The 23,678-nt window shown below is 41.2% G+C and overlaps 1 protein-coding gene across 3 annotated transcripts in view; it reads right to left on the bottom strand.

Annotated features, from left to right (window-relative positions):
* Window positions 1-514: 514 nt before the first annotated feature.
* TMEM144 (transmembrane protein 144) overlaps window positions 515-23,678 on the bottom strand; it is a 35,925-nt gene continuing 12,761 nt past the window's right edge. Inside the window, exons 1-11 of one of the 3 annotated variants that reach the window (XM_074993129.1) lie at window positions 21,463-21,648; window positions 19,239-19,361; window positions 17,901-18,000; window positions 17,331-17,411; window positions 16,246-16,327; window positions 15,085-15,161; window positions 13,787-13,905; window positions 10,770-10,889; window positions 4,087-4,184; window positions 3,491-3,544; window positions 515-2,699 (exon numbers count right to left, since the gene is read on the bottom strand). In XM_074993129.1, the coding sequence (XP_074849230.1) occupies window positions 2,616-2,699; window positions 3,491-3,544; window positions 4,087-4,184; window positions 10,770-10,889; window positions 13,787-13,905; window positions 15,085-15,161; window positions 16,246-16,327; window positions 17,331-17,411; window positions 17,901-18,000; window positions 19,239-19,361; window positions 21,463-21,601 (1,077 nt within the window). In that variant the 5' untranslated portion in view covers window positions 21,602-21,648 and the 3' untranslated portion in view covers window positions 515-2,615. Of the gene's footprint in view, window positions 2,700-3,490; window positions 3,545-4,086; window positions 4,185-6,945; window positions 7,867-10,769; window positions 10,890-13,786; window positions 13,906-15,084; window positions 15,162-16,245; window positions 16,328-17,330; window positions 17,412-17,900; window positions 18,001-19,238; window positions 19,362-21,462; window positions 21,663-23,678 lie in introns of those variants that run through there. The other 2 variants (XM_074993127.1, XM_074993128.1) reach the window with 2 other exon arrangements.

The raw sequence follows: 23,678 nt of genomic DNA on the forward strand, positions 1-23,678 counted from the left end.
AGGAAGGATGGTCACCCTAAATAGAGGGGAATAATAACTTTTCTAGATCTGCTGGAAATCCTTCTCCTAATGCACCCCAATACACTATTAGCCTTCTTGGCTACAAGGGCACACTCTTGACTCATATCCAGCCTCTCATCCACTGTATTCCCCAGGTCCTTTTCTGCAGCAACACTACTTAATCAGTCAGTCTGCAGCCTGTAACAATGCTTGGGATTCTTTTGTTCCCAAGTGCAGGACTTTGCATTTGTCCTTGTTGAACCTCATCAGACTTCTTTTGGCCCAGTCCTCCAATTTATGTAGGTCACTCTGGACCCTTTACATACTCTCCAATGTGTCCCTAGCTTAGGGTCATCCACAAATTTGCTGAGGGTGCAATTCATCTATATGAACAGACAGCAATGGAGAAACAGCAAAGACCTTGCACAGTAGGTTCAGCATATACTGATGAACAGAAAAGCATAAGGCTTTCATCTTGACATGGCCTGCATTTCTGTGCCCTTTGAAACAGACATACATGTCAATTTTGTTTCAAATCATAAATTGTTCATTTCATAAAGTAAATTCAGACAGAGTGAGTCAGGACACTAGAAGAAATCCTATAGCACCTTACAGACTAACAGATATTTTGGGGCGTAAAAGTGGAGAATTGCTTTTGCAAGTGGCCAACCACTCCCAGTTTCTCTACTCTTGATGTTCACAACTCCACATTAACTGCTGATAATGGGCTGCATCCTCCATGACTGAACAGACCTTTTCAACCCTGCCCCTTCCTTTGACAGAGACTCCCTTCTTTTGATAAGCCCATATATTTAAACTCTCCTCTGGAACCCCCCCAACTCATGCATCTGATGAAGCGGGTCTTGGTCCACAAAAGCTTATGCTCCAAAATATCGGTTAGTCTGTAAGATGCCACAGGACTGCTTGCTGTTTTTGAAGATACACACTAATTTGGCTACCTCTCTGATACTCATCAGGAAACTAGGCATGCATAAATCTTTATTTTTTTCCCACTACTAGAAAGCAAATTAATCCCCCAAATATTTTCTTTATTCCTTTTTCAAATACATTTTCCACATTTTCTTCCCAGCTTTCATTTGCTGACCAGCTGTAGTCTTTAGGGGTTCAAGAAGTTGCTTGAAGGTAAGGTTAGAACAATATCATACTACAGGTTGAACCTTTTTAGTGCTTCAGAGGCCATCATCAGAGGGGCTGGCACTGACCTTCCCTAGTCTGGCAAACTCCCTCATTGGGGACTGGTTAGGCCCCTGGGGTGCTGGACCAGGCCAGTCCAATCTGTACACATCCCTCCCACCAGCTGTAGAGAACATTTCTGCTACATCATTGGTAGGTATGAAGGAATATGCTTCCACACACTTCATGATGACTTTTAGCCTTAAACCTCATGTTCTTGGAAGCTACACATGCTCTTTGCTTGCGCCTGGAGTAGTTACTGTTAGCCAGTAGATTAGGGCTGTGGATTTCATCCCACAGTTCCTGGAAATTTCTTCATGAAGCAAAACTTTCTCAGACAGCATTTTCTCCTTTCACTTGTTTGGTCACTAGAAGGAGTTTCACTCTAGTTTGAAACTGTACATGCAAATCAAATCATGACACATCACATGCAATTTACTCTTCAGCAAAATCTGTTTGACAACAGAGATATTATTGCAAATTTTTAATATAACTACTTACAGAATGTTCTCATGACAGACACAACTTTGACATGGAATGTGCTATGTGAAAACATCCAACTATTCAGAAAAGGCACAGGAGCTGGTGCCTGTCAACAAACCATTAACTATACATTACTTTGGCAACAAACTTACATTTCTTACACTGAAGGCATTGCTCTAGTTCCAGAATTAATTATTGTTTGCAAGTTGAAATAGAACTGTGAGGAACTGAGTACATTTCAGAAAATAATGTTTCAAGAATGATGCCCAAGGTATTAGTAGCAGCATAATTTAAATGAACTGTAAACTACTTCTTTCCTCAACAAACATTACTATTTTAACAACACAAACATTTTTATATTCAAAAATACGCAGTGAATGGAAGACACCATTTTTATGTAAACTGACACTTTAAAATGCAGAATGACCCATGACCTAGTAGCAAACCTTACTTCAGTGATAATTACCTTGTGGACAAGTTGTTTTGCATATCAGCCCAAATAAACCAGAACACAAAAGAGATTAGACCAGGTGTTCTACCTTGCAAAGAAATAAAATATTAAGAATCCCATATTAACATTCCCTTAATCTGCCAACCCATAAAGGGGAATTAAAACTTATCCTGATTCAGTGATAACTTATAGATGAATAAACAAGAGCGTAAAATTACAAAGTTCTTTAAAACCCTTGAATCCACTTTTTGCTTCTCTGATCATCCAGAAAGATATTGCTGGCATCTTCAAATATATTTTCTGACAATAGTCCATATTACCCTTTACTTGTTTTCAGACCTCAAACTATGCTGATCTTTCTCTGTTGTCATAGAATTACTTGAATTAGAAATATTTGCCTTCTTCTTGGTTAGAAAATGTCAGAGATGCAGCCTTCTTCGAGTGTTTAATTAACCATTGGCACCATCTGCTGGTCCAGGCAATCCCTTCAAATTTTAGAAAAAGCTGTGGAAAGTGACCCAGCCAAAATGACGCAAAATGCTATGGAGAGTAACAGATAGTTTTTCATTCCCTATATAGTGAAAGGAAAAAAAGAAAAACATGTAATAATATTGGCATACAAAGCAGTGTTTATAAAAGGGGGGGAAGGGCAGCAGAGACTCAAATGAAGGCTAAGTTGGTTGTTTACAGTACATTGCATGAATAAATGAGTATCCTGAAATCGTGTTTATCAGCAACAAAGTTTAAGTGAATGGAAAGTGAATCCAGAATTCCTATAATACAAGTGCTTGCAATAGAAGAGTTACTTTCTTCCAGCTGGGGAAAAGAACATGGTAGATGTGTCCATTTAAACCAGCCAAACACTGCTTAAATAAGGACCATGACATTGAAGGGAGTTTTTCTGTTAGATGTCAAAGGGAACTGGCCTAGATTTATAAAGACTGTGTAGATTACCCATGGTAAAATGTTTTGTGAATTATAATTCATTTTATACAGGAATTAATCAGAAGAAATATTCAGAAAATAACTTGGAATATTTTTAAGAAATGTCATTCTATTCAAGGACAAATCTCAAACAGCAAATGAGGTTTGCCTCACAGTTGAATAGATTCTTATAAGTTAACTGAGCAACTTGAGTTCTAAAAAGAAAGAAAAGCTCCCCACAGTCACACCAACTTTTTCTTTGACAAATTACTCTTGCATTACATGACAATGGTCATAGCTCCATCTTATATCTGCCCGCTTATGACAGGTAGAAAAGAAATCTCACAAGGAGAGCATTGTACCATGTATTCTCAAGTCTCAGAGTCCACATGCAATTTTTGAAGTCAGATATACAGGTAAAAACACCATTGGGCTTACCTTTATTTCTTTAAATACCAGGACTCCCCACATAGCAGCTACAAATCCAGGGCCCTAGAGAAAAAAAGTTAGCTATTACAGCTTTTCTTTAAAATCTTCTCAATACTCAATTCAAACCTTTCCTTTCTATTTAATTAAACTATAAATGTTCATGAGCAAAACAAACATTGGAAGGGTCAAATAAATCCTGCAGGAGGAAAAAACAGGAGAGGAAATTTGAGGAGAATGTATGATAAACTGCAGAGACAGAATCTTGAACCTGCTACCATATTCATTCTTGATATTCTCCAACTAGTAAGTCTCAGATTCTCATCTGCAGTCAAGGTTGGAGTAGGCTACTCAGGTTCCAGGACATGATCTTAGCATTTACTACTTCTACTTAAAGGCTGCTTATGTGTTTAGCTCTGGAGACCACTTGTTAACCGTGATGCTATCCAAGATGGTGGTTGTCACAGTTACATGTTCCTAAAAGCCAAAGGCAGCGTGGAAGACAGAAGTATGGCTCTTAAGAAAAAGCTTTTCCCAAAAGGGAAAAGAACACCCTCCTTTTAAATAATAATGACACAATAAATAACGTTTCTTAAAAAACTACTTACAGCCGTGATTATTGGAAAGCTGACCACTGCACTGAGGTAACGATTAGCTAGGAACCAGCAACAATTGGCTATTGCCCACAGTACACCAGCAACAAACCCTAGAAACAGCAAACCCCAATCAGAAAACTATGGACAAAATATAGGCCACCTATGGCAGACAGTGAAAGACATTACAATTGTTGCACAAATGTAAAACAGAATCTGAATAGTGTGCTTACTACTGATTATCTAAATCTAAACTTAAGGGGTAAAATAATCCTCTCCAAGAGATATTGCCACAGGGTGTTTCAGGATGACTGGTGTGGTGGTGTTGCAGGTTGGGGAAACCCATCTGTATTTCCCCTCAGTGGTTCAGCCAGGGCACTTAATTGTCAGGCTTCCAGCTTCCTGTCCAATGCTCTTGGATGGACCCCATTTCTCACTGTAGGAATTCCAGGTTGTAGAGTTTATCACCTACAGAGTATTCCCTGAACAGACAGGTTGTCAAAGGACACCTTCATTTTTTCTCTTCAGAGATGGCATAACTGTTACACTTACAAGGTACCCTGAAGAACCTTCTGTGGAAGCTTACTTTGTTCTTCAGATTAAAAAGCATTACGTAGAAAACATACGACAGCATCATATCCAGCAGCCCCGGGATGACAGAATGCTGGATATGAAAGAGTTTACTATAAAACACTAAAAACCTACACAATTGCTAATTAGCAAACCAGAGCCCATCTAGATGCAAACATGGATTCTGGAGAGAGCAATTCTTCAGTCTGCTCCCCAAGGAGATTCCCTGTGGTTGTAAGATCAGCTAAGAGAAAACACTCAGTCTAATGATGTTTCAGTGTGCCCGGCCCTTCCAGCCTCCTTTAAGGATTGCCACTCTGCAGATGAGGAGTCCTGTCCATTTGTTGGATCAAAAATATGGCTTTGAGTCAGTTTAAAACCAGGCTATCATTCAAAAAACATTCTCTTTACCTGTTGGTCTTTGGAGAATCCAGTTTACCCCTTTTTGGGGGTGGGGGTGGGGAAGAAAGGGCTTCAAAGGGTTGATAATGAAGGAAGCATCCCTTCCCTACCAGAGCAGGTGCATACAATAATAAATACACAATTACATTTTTTAAAAAATGTATCCCAAATGTATTAGTTAATTCAGTAAGGTTTAACTATATTTAAAATTTCTTCATTCCGTACTGTTTGTTCAGGATATTACTGGATATTTTCAGTCTGTTTTGGCTAGCCCAGTCTGGGGTAGGGATATGATTTGATCTCACTATGCATTTACTTTAAGGTCCACAGTAGTTTTTGACTGAAAGAGCCAGGATTGATATGAAACCTATTCTAAATACATTTAAAACCCAGTATTTACAATTAATGAAATTTGACATCCTAAATACTTCTGTTAACATAAAGACAAATTTGAAGTACATTATGTACCTTAATGTTACCAGAAAAAAATAGATATTGAGATAGTGGGCTGGCAAAAGCAGAACTTAAGCTGAAATGAAAAGAATCATTCTTTCAGAGTCTAGTCTTTGTATAACTTTTGTTCTCTTATCACTTACATTCAATCACAGAATCTTTTCCTACTCTCTATAGGCCACGTCTACACTAGCAAGTCCTTCCAGAAAATCAGGCCCTCTTCTGAAAGAACAAGCGGAGCATCCACACACCAAAGGCGCATCCACACGTGTCAGATCTTCTGAAAGAATGACAGCTTCCTCTGGAAGATCTGTGGAGCTCTTCCAGAAGGAACATGGAAGAACTCACCACTTCTTCCGGATTCCTAACACAGGCTCAGTAACAGGAATAGCACCTTCTTCTATAAGATTCTTCTGGAAGAAGGTGTGCCTGGAGGCTCACGGATCGCTTTTTCCAGAAGTGGTCTGCCGTGGTGACTCCCTGCTGGCGCCCAGAGGCAGTCTAGCAAGCCCCTAGGGGCTCTGTGGTGCCTGGCTTCCGCAGCAGTTAAAACTGCAAGGACTCAGAAACCCTGCAGCAGGAAGCAGGGTCTGTGGAGGCAGGTAGTTCATGCAGGGCTCTTGCACCCAGACTCCTGCCACCCCTGCAGCAATGCCTGGCAGCCAGATGGCCAGCGGCCAGTGCCCCCTGTGCACCACCCCTCGGTGGACACAGTGGCAACAGAGACCCCTGCTGCACTGGAAGGGGAGGATGGGGGCTCTTCCATGAAAGCTGGGGAAGAGGGCGAGCCCAGCAGCCTGGCCCAGGGACCCTCAGAGGACTCTGCTCCTGAGAAGTCCCCAGGCATCACCATGCCCTCACCCTCGAGCAGCTGGGCCATGTCCAGCCAGGCATCACCCGACCTATATGAGGTCACCCCAGGTAAGCGCATAGCATGGTGCATCCCCTGGTGGGGGCACATGTGGGACCCCATACCAGGCCCCCCCAATGCCCCACCCCGGACGGCACCCTAGGGCCGCAGGCCCACTGCCAGTCACCCTGCACCACCCCCCTCGGGAGCCCCTGCACCCACAAGTCTGCGCTGGGGGGCGGAATCCAGGGTGCACAGCTGCATCCAGCCTACCTGCTCCCCAGGAAGGGTCCCCTCTGTGCCTGACCTGCACCCCCGCTTGCCCACTAACCCATTCCCAGGGGGGCCCTCCACAGGTGGCAGCACCCCCAAGGCGAGGGGCTGCCCAGGTCACCGTGCCAGGGCCATAGGCCTGAGCTACGAGGGAACCTCCCCATGCTCCCCGCCCCATTGGGGCCCTGAGGGTACCATGCACCTGGGGTGGGAAAGGCAGCCATGGGAGCCAGGGCTCATGCCTCTCCACCCCATCCCTTGAGTAGGGACCCCACCCCTCCCATCCGCTTTCCCACCCAGGTTGCTATACCCCCTCTGCCCAAACACCCCCCTTGTACATAACTGACACCCATTCAATTCAAGGCAAACTTCAATTTTATTACTATTGTGCTTAACATTCTACCTCCTTGATAATGTTTACAGTTTAATAGAGTTGGTTTGGCAATCCCTGTGTCCCCATTAATTGGGGGGCACTGAGGGGTGGAGGGGGACATGTGTTGCAGGCCCAGATCAGAGGTCCTCACAGGTGAAAGCCTCCTGGAAGGCCTCCTGGATGCAGATCGTGTCCTGGTGGAGCTTCCAGTTGTGGGCCACAGGAGGCCTGTGGTGGCATGGCCCTGCAGCCCTCGTACTGTGTGCCCTCATGTACCTTGATGAGATTGTGGAGAGCGCAGCAGGTTGCCATGAGCTGCAGCATTCTCCACCCCGACATCAAGGTGCATAAGGAGGCATCTGAATCTTTCCTTCAGACACCCAAAGGCACAGTCCACGGGGTTCAGAGCACATCCGAGCCAGGCATTGCAGAGCTCCTGAGATGGGGTCAGGTGTCCCATGCATGGGAGCAGCAACCATGGCTCCAGAGGGTACACCAGGTTGGCGACGAGGCACAGTGGGATGGTGACATCGCTGATGATGTTCCTGCTGAGCGACGTACGTGCCCATATGCATCCAGTAGCACAAAAATGAGTTTCTAAAGATGCAGACATCATATGCCTCGCTGGGCCAGCCCACATACATGTCAGTGTAGCGGCCCCGAGCATCCACCACCCTCTGGAACATGATGGCGTGGTTGACCTTGCAATTCACATATTGCCCCAGTGGTGTGGTCTGGGGCTGGGAATATGGGTGCTGTCCATTGCCCCAAAGCAATGGGGGAACCCAGCCTCGGTGAAGCCTGCCACAACCGCGTTGAAGTCCCCGAGGCACATGAGCTGCCACATGAGCATGTTGTTAATGGCCCTCACAACCTGCAGGGGAAAGAAAGCACACATGCTCATGGGTGTGCCCAGGGCTACCCCGAGCCCATCCCTGGCTTGCCCTCCCTCCCTCTGGCCCCCCAGCCCAGTGTCCCTCCAGCAGCAGGTCTGTGCATGAGTGGGATGCCTGAGTCCCCTGTGGCAGGCCTCCCTGCCTCCCAAGGTCTGGGTAACTCCCAAGTCTCCAGGGTTCAATGCCCCCTGCCCCACTCTCTAAACTGGGCTGGGCTCAGCACGTGGCTTACCTTGAGTACAACAGTCCCGACAGTGGACTTGCCCACCCAGAATTACTGCTCAATGGAGCGGTAGCTATGTAGGGTGGCCAGCTTCCAGATGGCAATGGCCAGGCCCTTCTCTACCGCATTGGTGTGTCCTGGTGGCGAAGCAGCGGAGAGAGCCAGGTGCAGATCTCAAGATATGTGCTCTTCAGCATGTGCAGGTTCTGCTGCTGTTGGTCATCGTCCCACTAGGCCATCACCACCCTGTCCCACCAGTCGCTGCTGGCAGCGGGGGTCCACACATGGGGGATGGCCTGTTGGGGATCTGGCAGTGGCAGAGGTACGGGGGTGGGGGGAGGGCCCCTCAGAGAACATGCTGTATTCCCACAGGAGGCCAAAAAGGGTGGCTAGGAGGCTCCACAGCACCCTTGTCAGAGCGACCCTGCACTGCTGAAGCTTCTCAGGGTCCCTGACTGGCATTTGGACTCGTGCAGGACAAGAGGGTGAGCTGTACTATGAGCAGCATGACAAGCCTCAGTGGGGGAGGGGCCCTTTTACAGGCTGTGTGGCCAGTGCCCCAGAAGGGCTCTCTGGCCATGCAACCCTGTCCGAGGTGTTTCCTGCCCTGTTCTTCTGGAAGAGCGTCCACGCGTGTTTGGGCAGCTCTTTCAGATGCCACTTTGTGCATAGATGGTCTCTTCCAGATGATGATCTTCCTGAAGAGAGCTTCTGGAAGATCCTCCTCTGGAAGATCTGGCATGTGTAGACACAGCCAAAGTGTGCTTTTTCAATCTCCTTTTGAAAGAATGCAGCCCTTCTTCTAGAGGCCCTTTTCCTCTCTCAAATGAGGATGGGCACCTTTTTCTGAAAGAGTCTTTTAGAAAAAAGCATGTGTACATGCTCCAGGGGCCCTTTTTTTGAAAGAGTGGTCCATTTGGCACCAGATTTTTTGATCCCTGGCCCATTTTTTTGAAAGAGCACGGGCTATGTGGATACTCTCCTTCGAAACAGCAGGCTGCTCTTTTGATCCACTTTTGTGTGTGTGGACACACTCTTTCGAAAGAAGATCTTCCAGAAGATCATTTTTCAAAAGATCACTGTAATGTAGACACTAATGTAGCTGTGTGAATAAAATATTTTTATAAATGGCAATGACCCAGTAAAATAATACATTATTACCATACATAGAGCAATTAATTGCTTTATTAATGTACTGCTGTTCAAGAAATGGGTTTTGCATTCATATGTGAGTCTAGCCTGGATTTTTATTTGTTGGTTTTGCTTTGTTCAATGGGGCTATGTTTACACAGCAGCATTTCTTTGAAATGAGCTGTTCTAGAAGAGATTTTATGGAATAGCTTATTTTGAAATAACGCTACTACACATAATACTTTTCAAAATATAATTTGGTTACTTCAAAATAGAGCATTTACACACAATAAAACCTATTGCAAAACAGAGCCAATGGACGCACTATGGTTTATTTCAAAATAGGCTATATTTCCTGTCTACACAGCTATTTCAAAACCTCACAGCATGAGGTTTATCTATTTGAAATAAACTAACTGCTAGGCTGGGTCTACACGTGCCCCTTCCTTTTGAAAGGGGCATGTCAATGAGTTGGTTCGAAAGATGCTAATAAGGTGCTGCAATGAATATGCAGCGCCTCATTAGCATAATGGCAGCCGCGGTGATTCGAAAGTGCAGCTTTTCGAATCACGTGCCGCTTGTGGAGACGGGACCTTCCGAAAACCCCCCCCAGTTTTCGAAAGCCCTTCCTCCTATCTGGTGATTGGAAGAAGGGCTTTCGAAAACTGGGGGCAGTCCTTTCGGAAGGTCCCGTCTCCATGGGTGGTGCACGATTTGACAAGCTGCACTTTCGAATCGTCACGCCTGCCCTTATGCTAATGAGGCGCTGCACATTCATTGCAGTGCCTCATTAGCATCTCTTGAACCCGCTCATTAACATGCCCCTTTCGAAAGGAAGGGGCACGTGTAGGCACAGGGCTATTGTTAAACTATTTTAAAATAGTGATTGCTGTTGTACAGGCACTAGCAAAGTTATTTCAAAATAATGTCTGTTATTTTGAAATAACTTTGCTGTGTAGACATAACCTGGGTGTAATTCACTGTCTTAATTTAGAATAAAGATCACCTAATCACTGATCATTTAATAACAGCATACCTTTTATTTTAAGAATATATAAACTATATGGACATCACAAAAATCCTGCTAGACACTGAATTCTGGAAAAATACAGGTAATCCAAGTGAGCCCACTATTTCTGATTTTACAGTAACTACTGTTGATTCAGTTTATGTTTATTATCTGGCTTTTCACAGAGAGGACATTTTTCCTCATTCCCACATCAAAGAATTTCTAAAATATTCAAAGCTCAGTACAATATGGATATTTCAGTTACAATCTTCTGGGCAAAGTGTCAATTTCAGAACATCTTTAACATGCATCACCACATTTCAAGTTGGACCACAGTTTTTCGTGGTTTCCCAATCTGTTTACCCATTCTCTTTCAAAAGATATCAAAAGTCAAGCAAATGTATTTCCAAGATTAACTATAATCCCCAGTGCATGGTTTGAAATAATGACAGAAGTACAGTTGAAATGATTAGAGGAAGTAATTTATATTAACAACTATTTCACTGAATAAGTCATACCTGGTACTATGGCTTCTGGGTAAACGTTAGGTTTATTTTTCATGACTGCACAGTAGATCAAGAAGTATATGGTGCTTGTAAGAAAGATTCCACTAAAGTGTGCAAAGACATAGTCTAAATCTGAAACAGAAATGGCACAAAATATATAAATCAGTTACTGATTTATAAACATTTTTACTGAATTTATTGTGTGTTTCATATATAGTCTGCATAAATCCAAAAATACATGTGACTACAAATATAAAGTCTGGCCACTGTTCATTCCTTTTAAATCAAATAAAAATAAGAATCAAAGGAAGCTTGTGGCATTATCCGCAAGTCATACAAATACGACTGCAAATAATACTATAGATGGAGCTGGTCAATCATTCACGTTAAATTATGGAAGGGGGTTAACTATGCCACAAAATCGTTGAAATGCAGGGATAGACGAGACCTCAAGAAGTCATCTAGTCCAGTCCCCCACGCTGAGGCAGAACCAAAGATACCTACATCGTCGGCTTGTCTAACAACTGTTTTTAAAAACTCCAGTGATAGAGATTCTACATCCCTCTTCAGAAACCTATATCCAGGGCATAATTATGCTTACAGTTAGAATTTTTTTTCCACACTTCTAACCTAAATCTCTCTCAATTTGCCAATTAATTAGATTATTTCTTGTCATACCTTTACTGGATGTGGAGAATAATTGATCATAGTCTTATTTATGACACACTGTAGCATATTTAAATAGTTATCAGATCTGCCCACCCCCCGTTCAGAGTAAACATACCCTGTTTTTTAACTTTTAAGATTGGGTTTTCTACATCTATTATCATTTTGCTTTTCTCCTCTGGATTCTCTCCAATTTTCCTTATTTCTTAAAACATGGCACTCAGGAATGCACACAGTGCTCTGCACTGATGAGGCTTCAGCTGTAGTAGAGGGGTTCAATTTTACCTCCAATTATTTGTTTAAAACACATGGTAATACACCCAACAGACACCTATTAATACATAAGCTTTATCTGTATTTGGATCACTTTTACACAATAACTTTCACCTGTGATCCTCTGATAACCAGATCCTTAACTGCAGTCCTACTGCCGTGGCAGGTATTTCCTATTCTACATTTGCGTATAAGCTTAGTGTTTTGCGCTCATCTTTATTAAATTTCATCTTGTTGATTTAAGACCAGTTCTTGAATGTCAAGGTCAGTTTTAATTTAAATTCTGTCCTCCAAAGTGCTTGTAGCCCCTTTCAGCTGGGGTTCAACCACAAATTCTATAAGCTTATTTTCCAATCCATTACTCAAGACATTAACGAAAATATTGATTATTATAGGACCCAAGACTGACCCCTGTGAGATCCTGCTATATTTGTCCTTCCACTGTCACACCTTTGACAGTGATACATTAATAATGTCTCTAATTACATTTTTTTCAGTTATCTGTGGTCCACTAGCTGTATACAGAAACTTCATCTAGACCAGTGTTTCTTAAACTATGCTCTCCAGAACAACTTGAGCGCTTGGAAAATACCTTTGTATCCTGAAACAGCGCCCACCATGTAGACATAGCCTCTGTGAGCACACCTGCTAGAGCAGGCTTGGTATACAAGTTAGTTGACTGGAAGCCAATACTCCTCTAGTCTGTGGATTGCTTTAGAGCACCGCAGGGGCTAGGTGCTCAGAAGCAGAAACTTAGGAACCAAGAGAACTTTTTTGTTAAAAAATTACGTGCTTGCTGAGTTAAGCACATACAGGGTTCAGTGGGAATTTTGTGGATCACAGTAGAGCCTAAAGTAGGATTTGGGTGCCTAAACCTCACACTTAAGCTCCAATGTTTTTGACTCAAGAAGAAAAATAATCTCCTGTTCTGGTTCTAATGCTGCACCGCTGAGCTTTTTGTGAGGGTAGACAGACTCTTTCTTTACATGTGCTATCTTCTAGGCTCCCTGCTCGGTGTACAGTTGTCATGAGACTGAAGAATCCCAGGGCCAAGAGGCTCACTGTCCCTCTGCCTAATTAGTGACTTTGGTTTATTACTGCTGTAGCACTGTGAGGACAACACTTGTTGAATGCACCACACCCATAAGAAATTGCAAGAGAACGACAGTGATGCAATGCGCTTGCATGAGCTGTTGGAAGATACACAAGCAGTACACAGGGCTGCAAAGAAGGGGAGAGGACAACCCAGGGAAGGATGCTTGAAATGCTCTTTACCAGATCCATCTGTAGGCACTAAATTAGTGTCCCTCCCGGCTTGTCTGGGCTTATGCCCTCAACCTACACAGTTCTGACACTGTGCTGGCCAGTCTGGAGGAGCACGGAATAATAAGGTCTCCTGTTTTGTCACACTCATGCCATATGGTATTAATGCTTCTGGAGGCCTGCAACCTCCAGAGAAAAATCAAACTTGCCTTGCCATGCTGCAGCTGAATACATTTCCACTCTTAAAGCCGATGGTCTCTATATTTTTCTGTAATCAATTGTTACTCCCATTGAGTGTGCAGACAGTTAATATAAACATCAAATAGATATACTTTCTGCACAGTAAATGATGAATATGAGCTAAAATAGATGAAGAAACCAAACATTTATATTAATTTGGCTTCTAACATATTTGGAATACTGCCTGCGACTGCAGCCATGAAATCTATATGGCTTCATAAGAAGAAAAGCAGAAAGTATAACTACATTTCAAAATACTTAAAGACCATGTTGTGAATTAAACTGCATCTAAACATTAGTGAAGTCTGGCATTCACTGGGCTTCATCTGCCATTACCTCACATCTTGTGTAGTCATTTAATTCTGCACCAATAGGGTGTAGAACACTACCAGATCATAATGGGAGTGATTGCATCTAGTTTGCACAGCTGTAAATGACTACAAATGGGGCCAGGTGTTGTAGAATCAGATGCACTATCTCCTTTGTCACCACATAACATCAGAACGCAAAGCAAGAGTAACTGAATCCATTTACAAAATTAACAGGATTTACAATAATTACAAGGGGAAATAAAAATTCGCCTTTACCAAATTGACTTGCCCCAGTGAATAGTGTTCCATTTCTTCTCCCATGGTCCTTGATGTAGAGCACTGGCACAAAACTGGAACCATAGAATATTCCAGCTACTACTGCTAGGGTACAGCCTCTTAAAAAAAGAGAGAGAGAGATAAAGAGGGAAGGGGCAGGGGGAGAAGAAGCCATTATTAACCAGTAGACTGGATAATATACTTAAAACATATATAGGATTAGAATGATACAATGTAAATCATGCTGCATATGCAGGTTGCTAGTAATGATATGGAAATTATACTTTCTGTCACATTATTTTTGTATTACATTTGTTTAGGGCCCCACTGAGCTAGGTGCTGTACAAGCATGTAACAAAGAGACAGTCCCTGCCCTAACGAGCGCACAGTCAAGGTTAATGAAAAGACACAACAAGTAATTTGCAGCAGGGGTAATTTAGGTTGGAGGTTAGCAAAAAATCCTTTCTAACTATCAGGGTGGTGAAGCACTGGAATAACTTGGAGAGTTTTAAGAACAGTTTAGACACACACCTGTGTGTGTCTAAACAGGGTAAACAGTCAGAGGCCCATGGGCCAGAGGGGGTTTGCCAGGGTTGGCCATTGGTGCTTTATTTACTTGCACCTCTGCACATACAGCTGCTTGAAGCTCCCTTTGGCCATGGACCCCGTTCTTCGGACAATGGGAGCTGTGGGAAGTGGTGTTCCAGTCTGTGCCACTTCTCACAGCTCCTATTGGCTGGTAATGACAATCCATAGGCAATAGGACCTGCAAGCAGCGATCCCTGTGAAGGAACAAGTAAATAAAGCACCAATGGTCCACCAGGGGCTAATCCCGGCAAACCACCTCTGGCTTATTGCCCACCTCTGGTCAAGATGATGCTTGATCCTGCTATGAATGCAGGGGACTGGACTAGGTGATCTCTCGAGGTCCCTTCCAGTCCTATGAGTCTATGAATTTTACTGAGATGTGTTGGTAGCTGTGAACATTTAGAACCATGGTAACCACTAAAGAGCAAAAAACAAGCAGATACAAGTCTCAGACACATAAACCAATAGCATACTGAAGAATGAGAAGGATAAACTTATTAAATGGATAAAGAGCTCTTAAGTTGTTTTGCTTTTATATCTCTTCACTATAGTACTAATATTTATAAAATGTGTCATTGGTGTATTACATTGCGACAGTGTCTTCATACACAGAATGCACATGGCACAGAAGTTATTTTACTATTTTGTAGCAACTTCAAGAAACCCTGGCCAACTAGCCAGAACGAAGAAAAGAAATAGTAACTACTTACATTACTCTTTTTTGTAATGGAGAAAGATGGTCTATCCATGAAGCATCTGAATAGGTGTTTTCAAAATTGTTGACTGACTGTTGACATTAGTTACAATTTAGTGTCAAATGTTTTGGAAAACATCAAAAAAGAGCACATTTTATATAAAATAGGACACTCATATATCAGGAGGAAAATCTTCTGAATGAAAGTCACAAGAAATATGATTAACGATAGGCCCCAGCCAAAAAGATATCAAATGCTTCAGTGGAGTCAGATTCTGGGACTTGGCTCTATGCATTGTCAGAGAGAGAATCCACTTACAAATTTGGTCCTGAATCAAGTTTTCCCTTAAATTTATTGGATGCTGCAAGCCAGAATTTTGTTTGTTCCCTGTGTTGCTGACCATGTGGGTCCTTTGCCCTCCCTAGTACCATTTCATGTGTATACCACTTCTTTTTGTTTCCATCTTCCCATGCACATGCTGAATCCCTCTCTAACACAAGCTGATTCCATGTTATTCTCTGCTTCCTTTGCTTCATCCACAAATCCCTGATGAAGATTTCTTTTAGCTGTAGGAGCCCTGTATGCATAATTTGCTCCTGAGTTTCCCACCTTCTTGTCCCCACTTCAGTTAACATAGGGAGGAGAAGACAGTGATTGACAGGAGTGTGCTGTGCTCAAATTATCCTTGCCTGGTTCATGCCTCCTATAAGACAATAGCCGTCAGGTACTAGCCTCAAGTCTCTAATCTACACCAAGGCAAGTGTCAAGAAACAGGGAATCACACATACCTCCCATTAGCCACCCTACTCGGCAGTGGAGCAAGGAATCTGGCTGTCCAGCTTCACTGTTTGCTTGCTTTTATCTAATACTCCTGTAATTAAAGTGATTCCCCTTGTCTTTGACATGGAGCAATATTCTGGTCATTTATAAAACCCGTGTCATAATGCAAAAGGACTTGTGGACCTATACAACATGCCAAGCGAGTAAGGCTGTTGTAAAAAGGTGTTTCTGCTGCTATATGTTGTTAATCTTAGAAGACCCATAAATTGTAGTGTGCATTAATGGGCATCTCTGTTTGGCAATGAATGTTGACAGACTTAGGAACATCAAGTAATTGCTTTTATTTTGTGGGGCACATGGCATATTTGCAGTGATGTAAAACCACAGAGTACTCACACTGTCATTCAGTAATGGGCGGGCTTCTAATGGAACTGAAGAACTTTGAACTTCACTTTTGACAAAAAGAAATATGATAGTGCTGTGAAGAGAAATATATATGAAAAAGTACCAAACACCCATTCATTAGGTCACAACATTGAATATTCCATGATAAAAACAATTAGTTGAAGACATAAGCCTCATTTTCATTTTGTTCCTATTTTCCATCCTTTGTTTGATAATGTCACACTTCAGTATATCTTGAAATGAACTCTTATTTAGCATAATTAATCTTATTAATTAAACACAAATATATAACCTAATCAAATCTTCTTTTAAGTATTTAGTACAGTCCTTATAGTTATCTCTTGTCATAATAATAAGATGGAAATGTCATTGTTCTGATATATCATTGCATTATTTTTCTGAAGATAGTTATCATAGCCTAGAATTCCATTATAGCAGATGTACACTGGGATAGCCTAAGGAAATGCTATACACAGCATTATTGGCATGAAGGGTTGGGGGAGGAGAAAATGAATGAGACCCTCTTTCTGAAAAAGCAAAAGCATACTACATTTACTAGAATCAGAATGTCTAGAAAATAACTAAATTGTTCAAAATAAGAATATTTTTAAGATACTTTTTATTCATAGTCCCTGTGTGACCAGCTCAACAACATACTCCTTTTAGTTTGGCCTGGGATATAGAGTGGAAACAGAATTGTAAGTCCCATTTTTTTCAAGCAGTACTCTATTTATTTTAAGTTCTCCATGTTTTTCAGTTAGTCATCTGAACAGGTTAGGTCCTTCTTCAGAAATTTAGCTCTGCGATTGATAAGTGTGTAGGACACTAAGGTTTAAACTGTAGTAATTATCAACATATTTAGCTTCCAGATTTGAACAGATAAACATATGCAATCAAGACTGGCAGGGTTTTTTTTAATGACATGGAATCAAGGGCTTCCATCATACATGTACCACTTTTGCAAAATGTATTTGATCTGAATACATCCTCTCCTATTAAATCAACACATCAGTTAAGAAATCTATGATCTTTTAAATCAAAGAAGTTGTTCATTCATTGTTAGGAAGAACATTTACCTTAACACTGAAAGTCCAGCTCCGATATAATTTAAGACGGGTTTTGATACCTCTTCTGGGTCAATTCCAAACCAGCCGAACCTGGAATATTTATCCACAGTTTCATCTGATTTCATTTACAATGTATTTATAAATTTTAAATTAGAGCCCAGTCTTGGAAATCCTTACTAATGCAAGTAGTTACACGGAAGTCAGGATTACCAGAAGTGGATTTGTGTCTAGTTTTCCCAAAAGGCATGTAAGTGCCTGGGCGAAAGAAATTAATTTAACCATACACAATTATGATAAAGAAAATATTGAAAATATAAACAGCAAGTAACATGCTATATAATTTTGTTTAACCAGATAAGAGAGCATCTAGGCTCTTTTGTAAAGAAGATCCAGTAAGCATATTCTTCTTATTGGGAATATTACAAATAATGAAGCAGAATGCATTACAATTAACCTAATATTGGAAGAAAAATTTTCTATTTGATACATCTTCTGTATTCGTCACAAGTGTTTTCATTAGCCATTAATTAAGGAATAACAGCATTGAGGAAGTACAGTTTAAAGTTTAAATGCAGTTACCTTGAGCTTGCCCAGCCAGTGAGCAAATTAAAAGAAGCCCAGATTAAGAGTCCAAGACCTAAACCAATGGTTTTAACAATTGGGACAACTGTAATGTTACCTGCAATATGAAAAAACATAAAAGCAAAATTATTCTAATACCAAAATATTTTGGTTTTAAAATAGAGAGCTCATATTTGCACTTTGAATTTTGAAGTGTTTTATACAATCAGATCTTTTGAACTGCACTACTTTCAATATGTAGTACACATTGATGATGTTACATATTTACCAAGAACTTTCTTCCATTCATCATGCACAATTTTGAAAGCTCTTCTAGGTGTGAATTTGGTCCTTACAAATGAAGAGGCTGAAGGCATTGCGAGTAAGGTCTTTAATGCACCTCAAACCCACAAGAATCCCTGGTACTCTGGTCCTAAATCTCTCTGAAACAGAGAATGTCTTTTGTGTCTAGCTGTGCTATAGTCCTGTTTCTGAACTAGGAAGAGACCATTATTCTTGAATTTTTATACTTTCCCATACACTTATTAATCTGAAAATGTCTGTATTTGGCAAACTGTTTCCCTATCATTAAAATCAGTTAAATTGGTTTTTTTCTGCATTTTCACTGATTCAAGTTTGAACTCTAAGGGGGGCACTATATGAAATTATACCAGGTTAATTCATATAACCTGAGGTGTTTTTGTTCCACCAATGGCATGAGGACACACCAAGGCAATTGAGAGACATTTCTGTCCCTGAGGAGAAAAATCTGTCTGTGAAGTGAAACTTCCTATTAAAAAATTCTCCCTGGGTTACAGCTTAGAGTGTCTATTACTTTAATGTCTTTCTTTTCTTAAGGTTTAATTCATATCACTCGAATCTGAGGACACACTTAGGACATCCACAATGCTTATTATTCAACAATTCCTGCTGGCATCAGCACTCTTGAAAATCAGGTCATTTATTTATAAGCTTAACTTTTGCATTTTGAAAAACACGGACAATAGATTTCTTTTAGCCGTTTGGAATGTAAGCATTCAGCCTACGTTACCATATGGCTTAAGTAACTTTAGCATCTTCTATTTCCTCAGCTCTTGCAAAACATGGATATTAATTAGTACCTGTATCATTTCAGTGGTCAAACAAGACTGCAGAAGTTCACTGTCAACCATAAAACTGTACAATACCATCGTCAAATTAAAACATACAATAATAGCAGAGGTGTAGCAGAGCTAATCATAAAGATTCACCTAAGATCCCCCAAGCATGTCAAACATTTCAATGTAAATATCTCTGTTTCCTCTAAGGAATTAGCAGTATTGTATCTCTGAAAAAAGAGGGTCTCTTCCTCATTACCTGTAGCCCATAAACAACCACCAACCATAGCAAGAGGCCAAAACCTAGGGCAATTCTGAATAAGGTTCACCACCAATGATACTATCCATATTGCAGCACAGAGAATCCACTGAAAGAACATTCCTAGGGGGGAAACAGACAAAGTAATGGTTACAATCTTTTGAAAAGGTTATATTTTGGGGCAAGATGTTAGCAACAAACTAGTCATTTATTTCTGGGTTCTTGCAGATTCTATACACCTGCTAACTGGAGAGATTCCTTCTTTTGTGTGGATGGATGGTAGAGACACTGAGATGGTTTAAGCCTGGTTTGGCAGATTCAGTAAATCCAGGCCTCAAGGAAATCTGGCCATACAGATGCGTAAGTAGAAAGGAAATGTTTAGTTAGAAGTGGTCAGGTTATATTTTTATTTTGAGTTTGGTGCAGAACTTCTCAGGCTGGCTGATATTACTCCCCCAATACATGGTAACTTTTAAACTGAATCCCAGGTAGTAATTCTCTGTTCTTTAATCTACCCTTTTTTTTAGTTGCCTTGTAACACCTAGCAATCAAGTATGCTTTATCACGTATTTCTTTTGCATTGTTAATAAATCATCTTTTGTATTGTTAATAAATAACTTTTTTGGTGATGATTTGATTCCTTTCTCATAGTGAAGGGTCTGTGCATATGCATGGCTAACACTGAAATATCAGTTATTAGAGATTAGAGTTTAATTGTTTCCTCTTTGATTTCAAGCTCTCTCCTAAGGGAGAGTTAAGAGTTTAGGGTTACCCCACTGGGAGACATTCCTAGTGTGTCTTCTTGGATTCTAAAGAGGGGTTTTCTCACTTGGGTGGCAGCAGCCACCTCGCAGGATCAGGGAATCTGTGTCTTTAGGAAGCTTTTAAGCGGAAGCCTATAGAGGCAAAGTATTTTTAAGGCCTCTTGGCCTGCCTGCCCCCTTCTGAACTTGGAGTGTCCTCAGGTGCACATGAGCTCTGTTTGGCTCTTGAAGAGAACAGAGTTAAATTACTTCCCCTCCATTCCACACTCAACATTAACATGTTAGAATAGTTTCTAAGTAATTTGCACTGCGTGACATAGTCCTGGAGCTGTTTCAGCAACACAGGACAGCCAGAGTGCTGTACACTCTGGCCAAACTTCCCTTCTCTCTCAGCAGATCCTGTACTAGGAGGATGACGTATTTGTTGTTTACACCCCTACCCAGAAATTCCTTTAGGCAAGGGTAATTCTTAGTTGAATATTTAAACCACCTTTTTGTCCCCTTAGCAGTGCTAAATTGGCATGTAAAGAGGAGAAGTCAGAGGCTAGGAGCCATCCTGTAATGCAGATATAGAAAGTAACGTGATAAATCTTTTGAGATCATGAACAATAATATGCTTTCACATGTACATTGGTACATGACCTCAATGTGAAACAAGTGTAATGCACTGGCAATATGATAAATTGTAAGTAGGAAAGTAAAGGGATTGCCAAGACAGATGCTTGCAAGCTCCATTTTTGATTGTTTGTATGCTATCTACAATAATGTTATTCAAAGGGCGGCAACATTTAATACATCACCAACCATTAAGGGTAACTAGTACATACTTCAGCATGTATTTGAGACTCTGCAAACTGAGGGATTGAAAGGCACTTCTCTTTTTGCTTTTCCATTTTGCAGCCCCCTCCAACCCCCGGCACACTCTCTCACTTCTATGTGGATGGCAAGATACAGGCCCACCCAATGAGGGCCAAAGGGAAAAGTTGCCCTGGGCCCCTTTGAAATGCTGAGGCACCACTGCTCTGCTTCTCCATGCAGCTGTGTGTGAGGGGGGCCAGTGCTGTAGTTAAAGCATTGGTGCAAAGGCCTGATTACTCTAGGTCCTATCCCTTCCACCCTTGGCTCCCTTCTGCAGGCATAGGGTTGGGCTCTCCTCCCACCTTGCCCCAGGGCCTGAGGTGGCTGTCGGCCCTGCTGGCAAGATACAACAAAGCTTTCTCAAAATTTTCCTGCTTCCTGAAGCATTTATGATTGATTTTACTAATGTGTTGTGTTGTTCTGAAGAACAACTACTGTTCTTCCTGCACCTCTCTCTACAGTTTTAGGCTGTGCTTAGGCTAATTCTGATCCAGCTGAGAAGTTTCAGGAACCACCAGATTCCATATTCTTACTGCTCTTGTGTAAAGCTTATACATTGTTCTTGAAAGTAATAAAACTACTAAAAATCAGAAATTGTTTACCATCCCCAGTATTGAATTTCTTAACAGGTACAAAGTTTGTTCCAAATAAAAAGACAGCTACTGCAGAAGAGGTAAAGCCAATAGTGAGATCCGTTCCACTGCTGTTGGTAGAGCTGTTATTTGCCCCCCAGTTGTTCATTTCTGTTCTGACGGTGCTTCTTGTTGTGGTGCTGTTTTAATGAGGATCCTTTCAGGCAGCTCTGGAAACAGAGATCAGAATTAAACCAATATGTCTCTGGATCATAATAGTCCTGATGGAGTGTGATTTTTAGTAATGTAGAGGTTTTAACAGGCCTGCTTTTCCTCCCCCAAAAGCTGAAAAAAATGTAAGGAACAATGTCATCTCTTGAGCTATCATGATAAAATTTAAATTGTGAAAAACTAAAGGAACACACATGAAATATCTCCTCTCAAAAGTAATTTCAAGCAGAAGAACACTGGATCTGTAAAACATGAACAGTTAGAGAGTGGACACGGCCTTAACATGGAATTATGAATAATCACATGGATCCAGCTTCAGGGAAGACTTTAGGTTCTTTGGGGAAAAATGCTAATACTGGAATGTTGGAATGATCCTAGCTCCAGAATGTTGCCATGGGAGACTGCTTGGAACCAAGCAGGCTGACATCTTTTGGGTTTGCATGACTGCAAGTATTAGGCAATTCAGTGAAATTATCAGCATCTGATGGAGGAAGCCTTGGTGGCAATTCGCCAGTCCCACCACATTGCCTAGAAACCAGAATGGAAGGGAAAGAGGACTGTGCAGTGGTTCCACACAGACAGTATGGCAGCCCACGACTGCTGCAGTTCCATGGAGTGTAAGGGGCAGAACCCTGAGGTTTTTCTCTGTGTAGCACAGGTGGGAAACTCATTTAGTCATTTGCTTAAGTCTCCGTGGAAACTTTTGGGAAAAAACAGTGAAGGAAATCTTGCTGAGATTCTCATTACTTGATGATGCCACTCCTGTGGGATTTCCCCCAAAGGAAGGGCTGCTGTGGCCCTATTTAAGTAAAATTCTTGAACAATGTAATTTAGTCTTAGCGAGGGGGAAAATGGCATTTAATGGGGGTTTTTTTTTTTTGAGCCGGGGATGAGATTTAAGATCCAGTTTAATGTAAAGTAGTAACAGAGAAATAGCCATGCTAGTCTATATACTATCAAAACAAAAAAGCAGTCCAGTAGCACTTTAAAGACTAACAAAATAATGTATTAGGTGATGAGCTTTCATGGGACAGACCGACTTCTTCAGATGTCCCATGAAAGCGCATCACCTAATAAATTATTTTGTTAGTCTTTAAAGTGCTACTGGACTGCTTTTTAGTTTTAATGTAAAGCTATTTCTTGGGGCTTTCTTTAACTGGTTAAAGAAACTAGATTTTGTCTGCTGTCACAGATACTACTGAAATGCTGTTTAATGTACACAGAAGCATTTAACATGTTTGTTTACTCACTAGGCCATTGTATTAATCTGCATAAGTGTATAAGTCAAGTAGGGGACTCTATTTAGCTTTTGCACAAGAAAACCTTCATGCTGTTAGGAACACTGACATACTGTTTATTTTCCCGCTTTCATTATACTTCTACAAGTACAATAGCCAGATCTGTAGCCTTTACTTTCATGAAACATGACAGTGTTTCCAACTGCGCTTCAAAGGGAAAAAAATCATCTGTGCTCTTTTGCACTTCACTACTGTGTATAAAGAAGCCGTGAAATATTTTTTTTTTTATGTCCTGGAGAAAAACTTTTGTGGTAGGAAACGAAACAGAATTCTCTTTGGTTTTGATATTTAAAATTATCATATTGTGTGTCCTAGAAGATTATATATGATGAGAAATATTTTCACTACTTCACAAATACAAAAGGAAGTGAAAAATCTCTGATTAACTGCAAGCAGAAGTTTTTATTCAGACTCTTTAAAACTCCATTTTTCTGAAAATCCACTTGTCTAATGCACGTATGAGAAAAGTTCATTTTAATATTCAGCATTTTCACCTCATTTAAGGGTTGAAAAAGCTTTCAACAATCATGAACAGCGTCTTTCTGACCCCTCCCCACCCCCAGCCAATCCCATGGCTGGGGCTACTGAAGTGCCAATATTCAATACTGGCAAGTACTGGCACAAAAAACCAAAAAACTGGTCATCCAAAGAGTCTTCCAACAACAATTAGAGAAAAAGAGAAAACTTACCATTTCTTTTTATTAAAAGGGGGGAAAA

This window comes from Carettochelys insculpta, chromosome 4 (genome assembly GCF_033958435.1).
Source record: "Carettochelys insculpta isolate YL-2023 chromosome 4, ASM3395843v1, whole genome shotgun sequence".
NCBI lineage: Eukaryota > Metazoa > Chordata > Testudines > Carettochelyidae > Carettochelys > Carettochelys insculpta.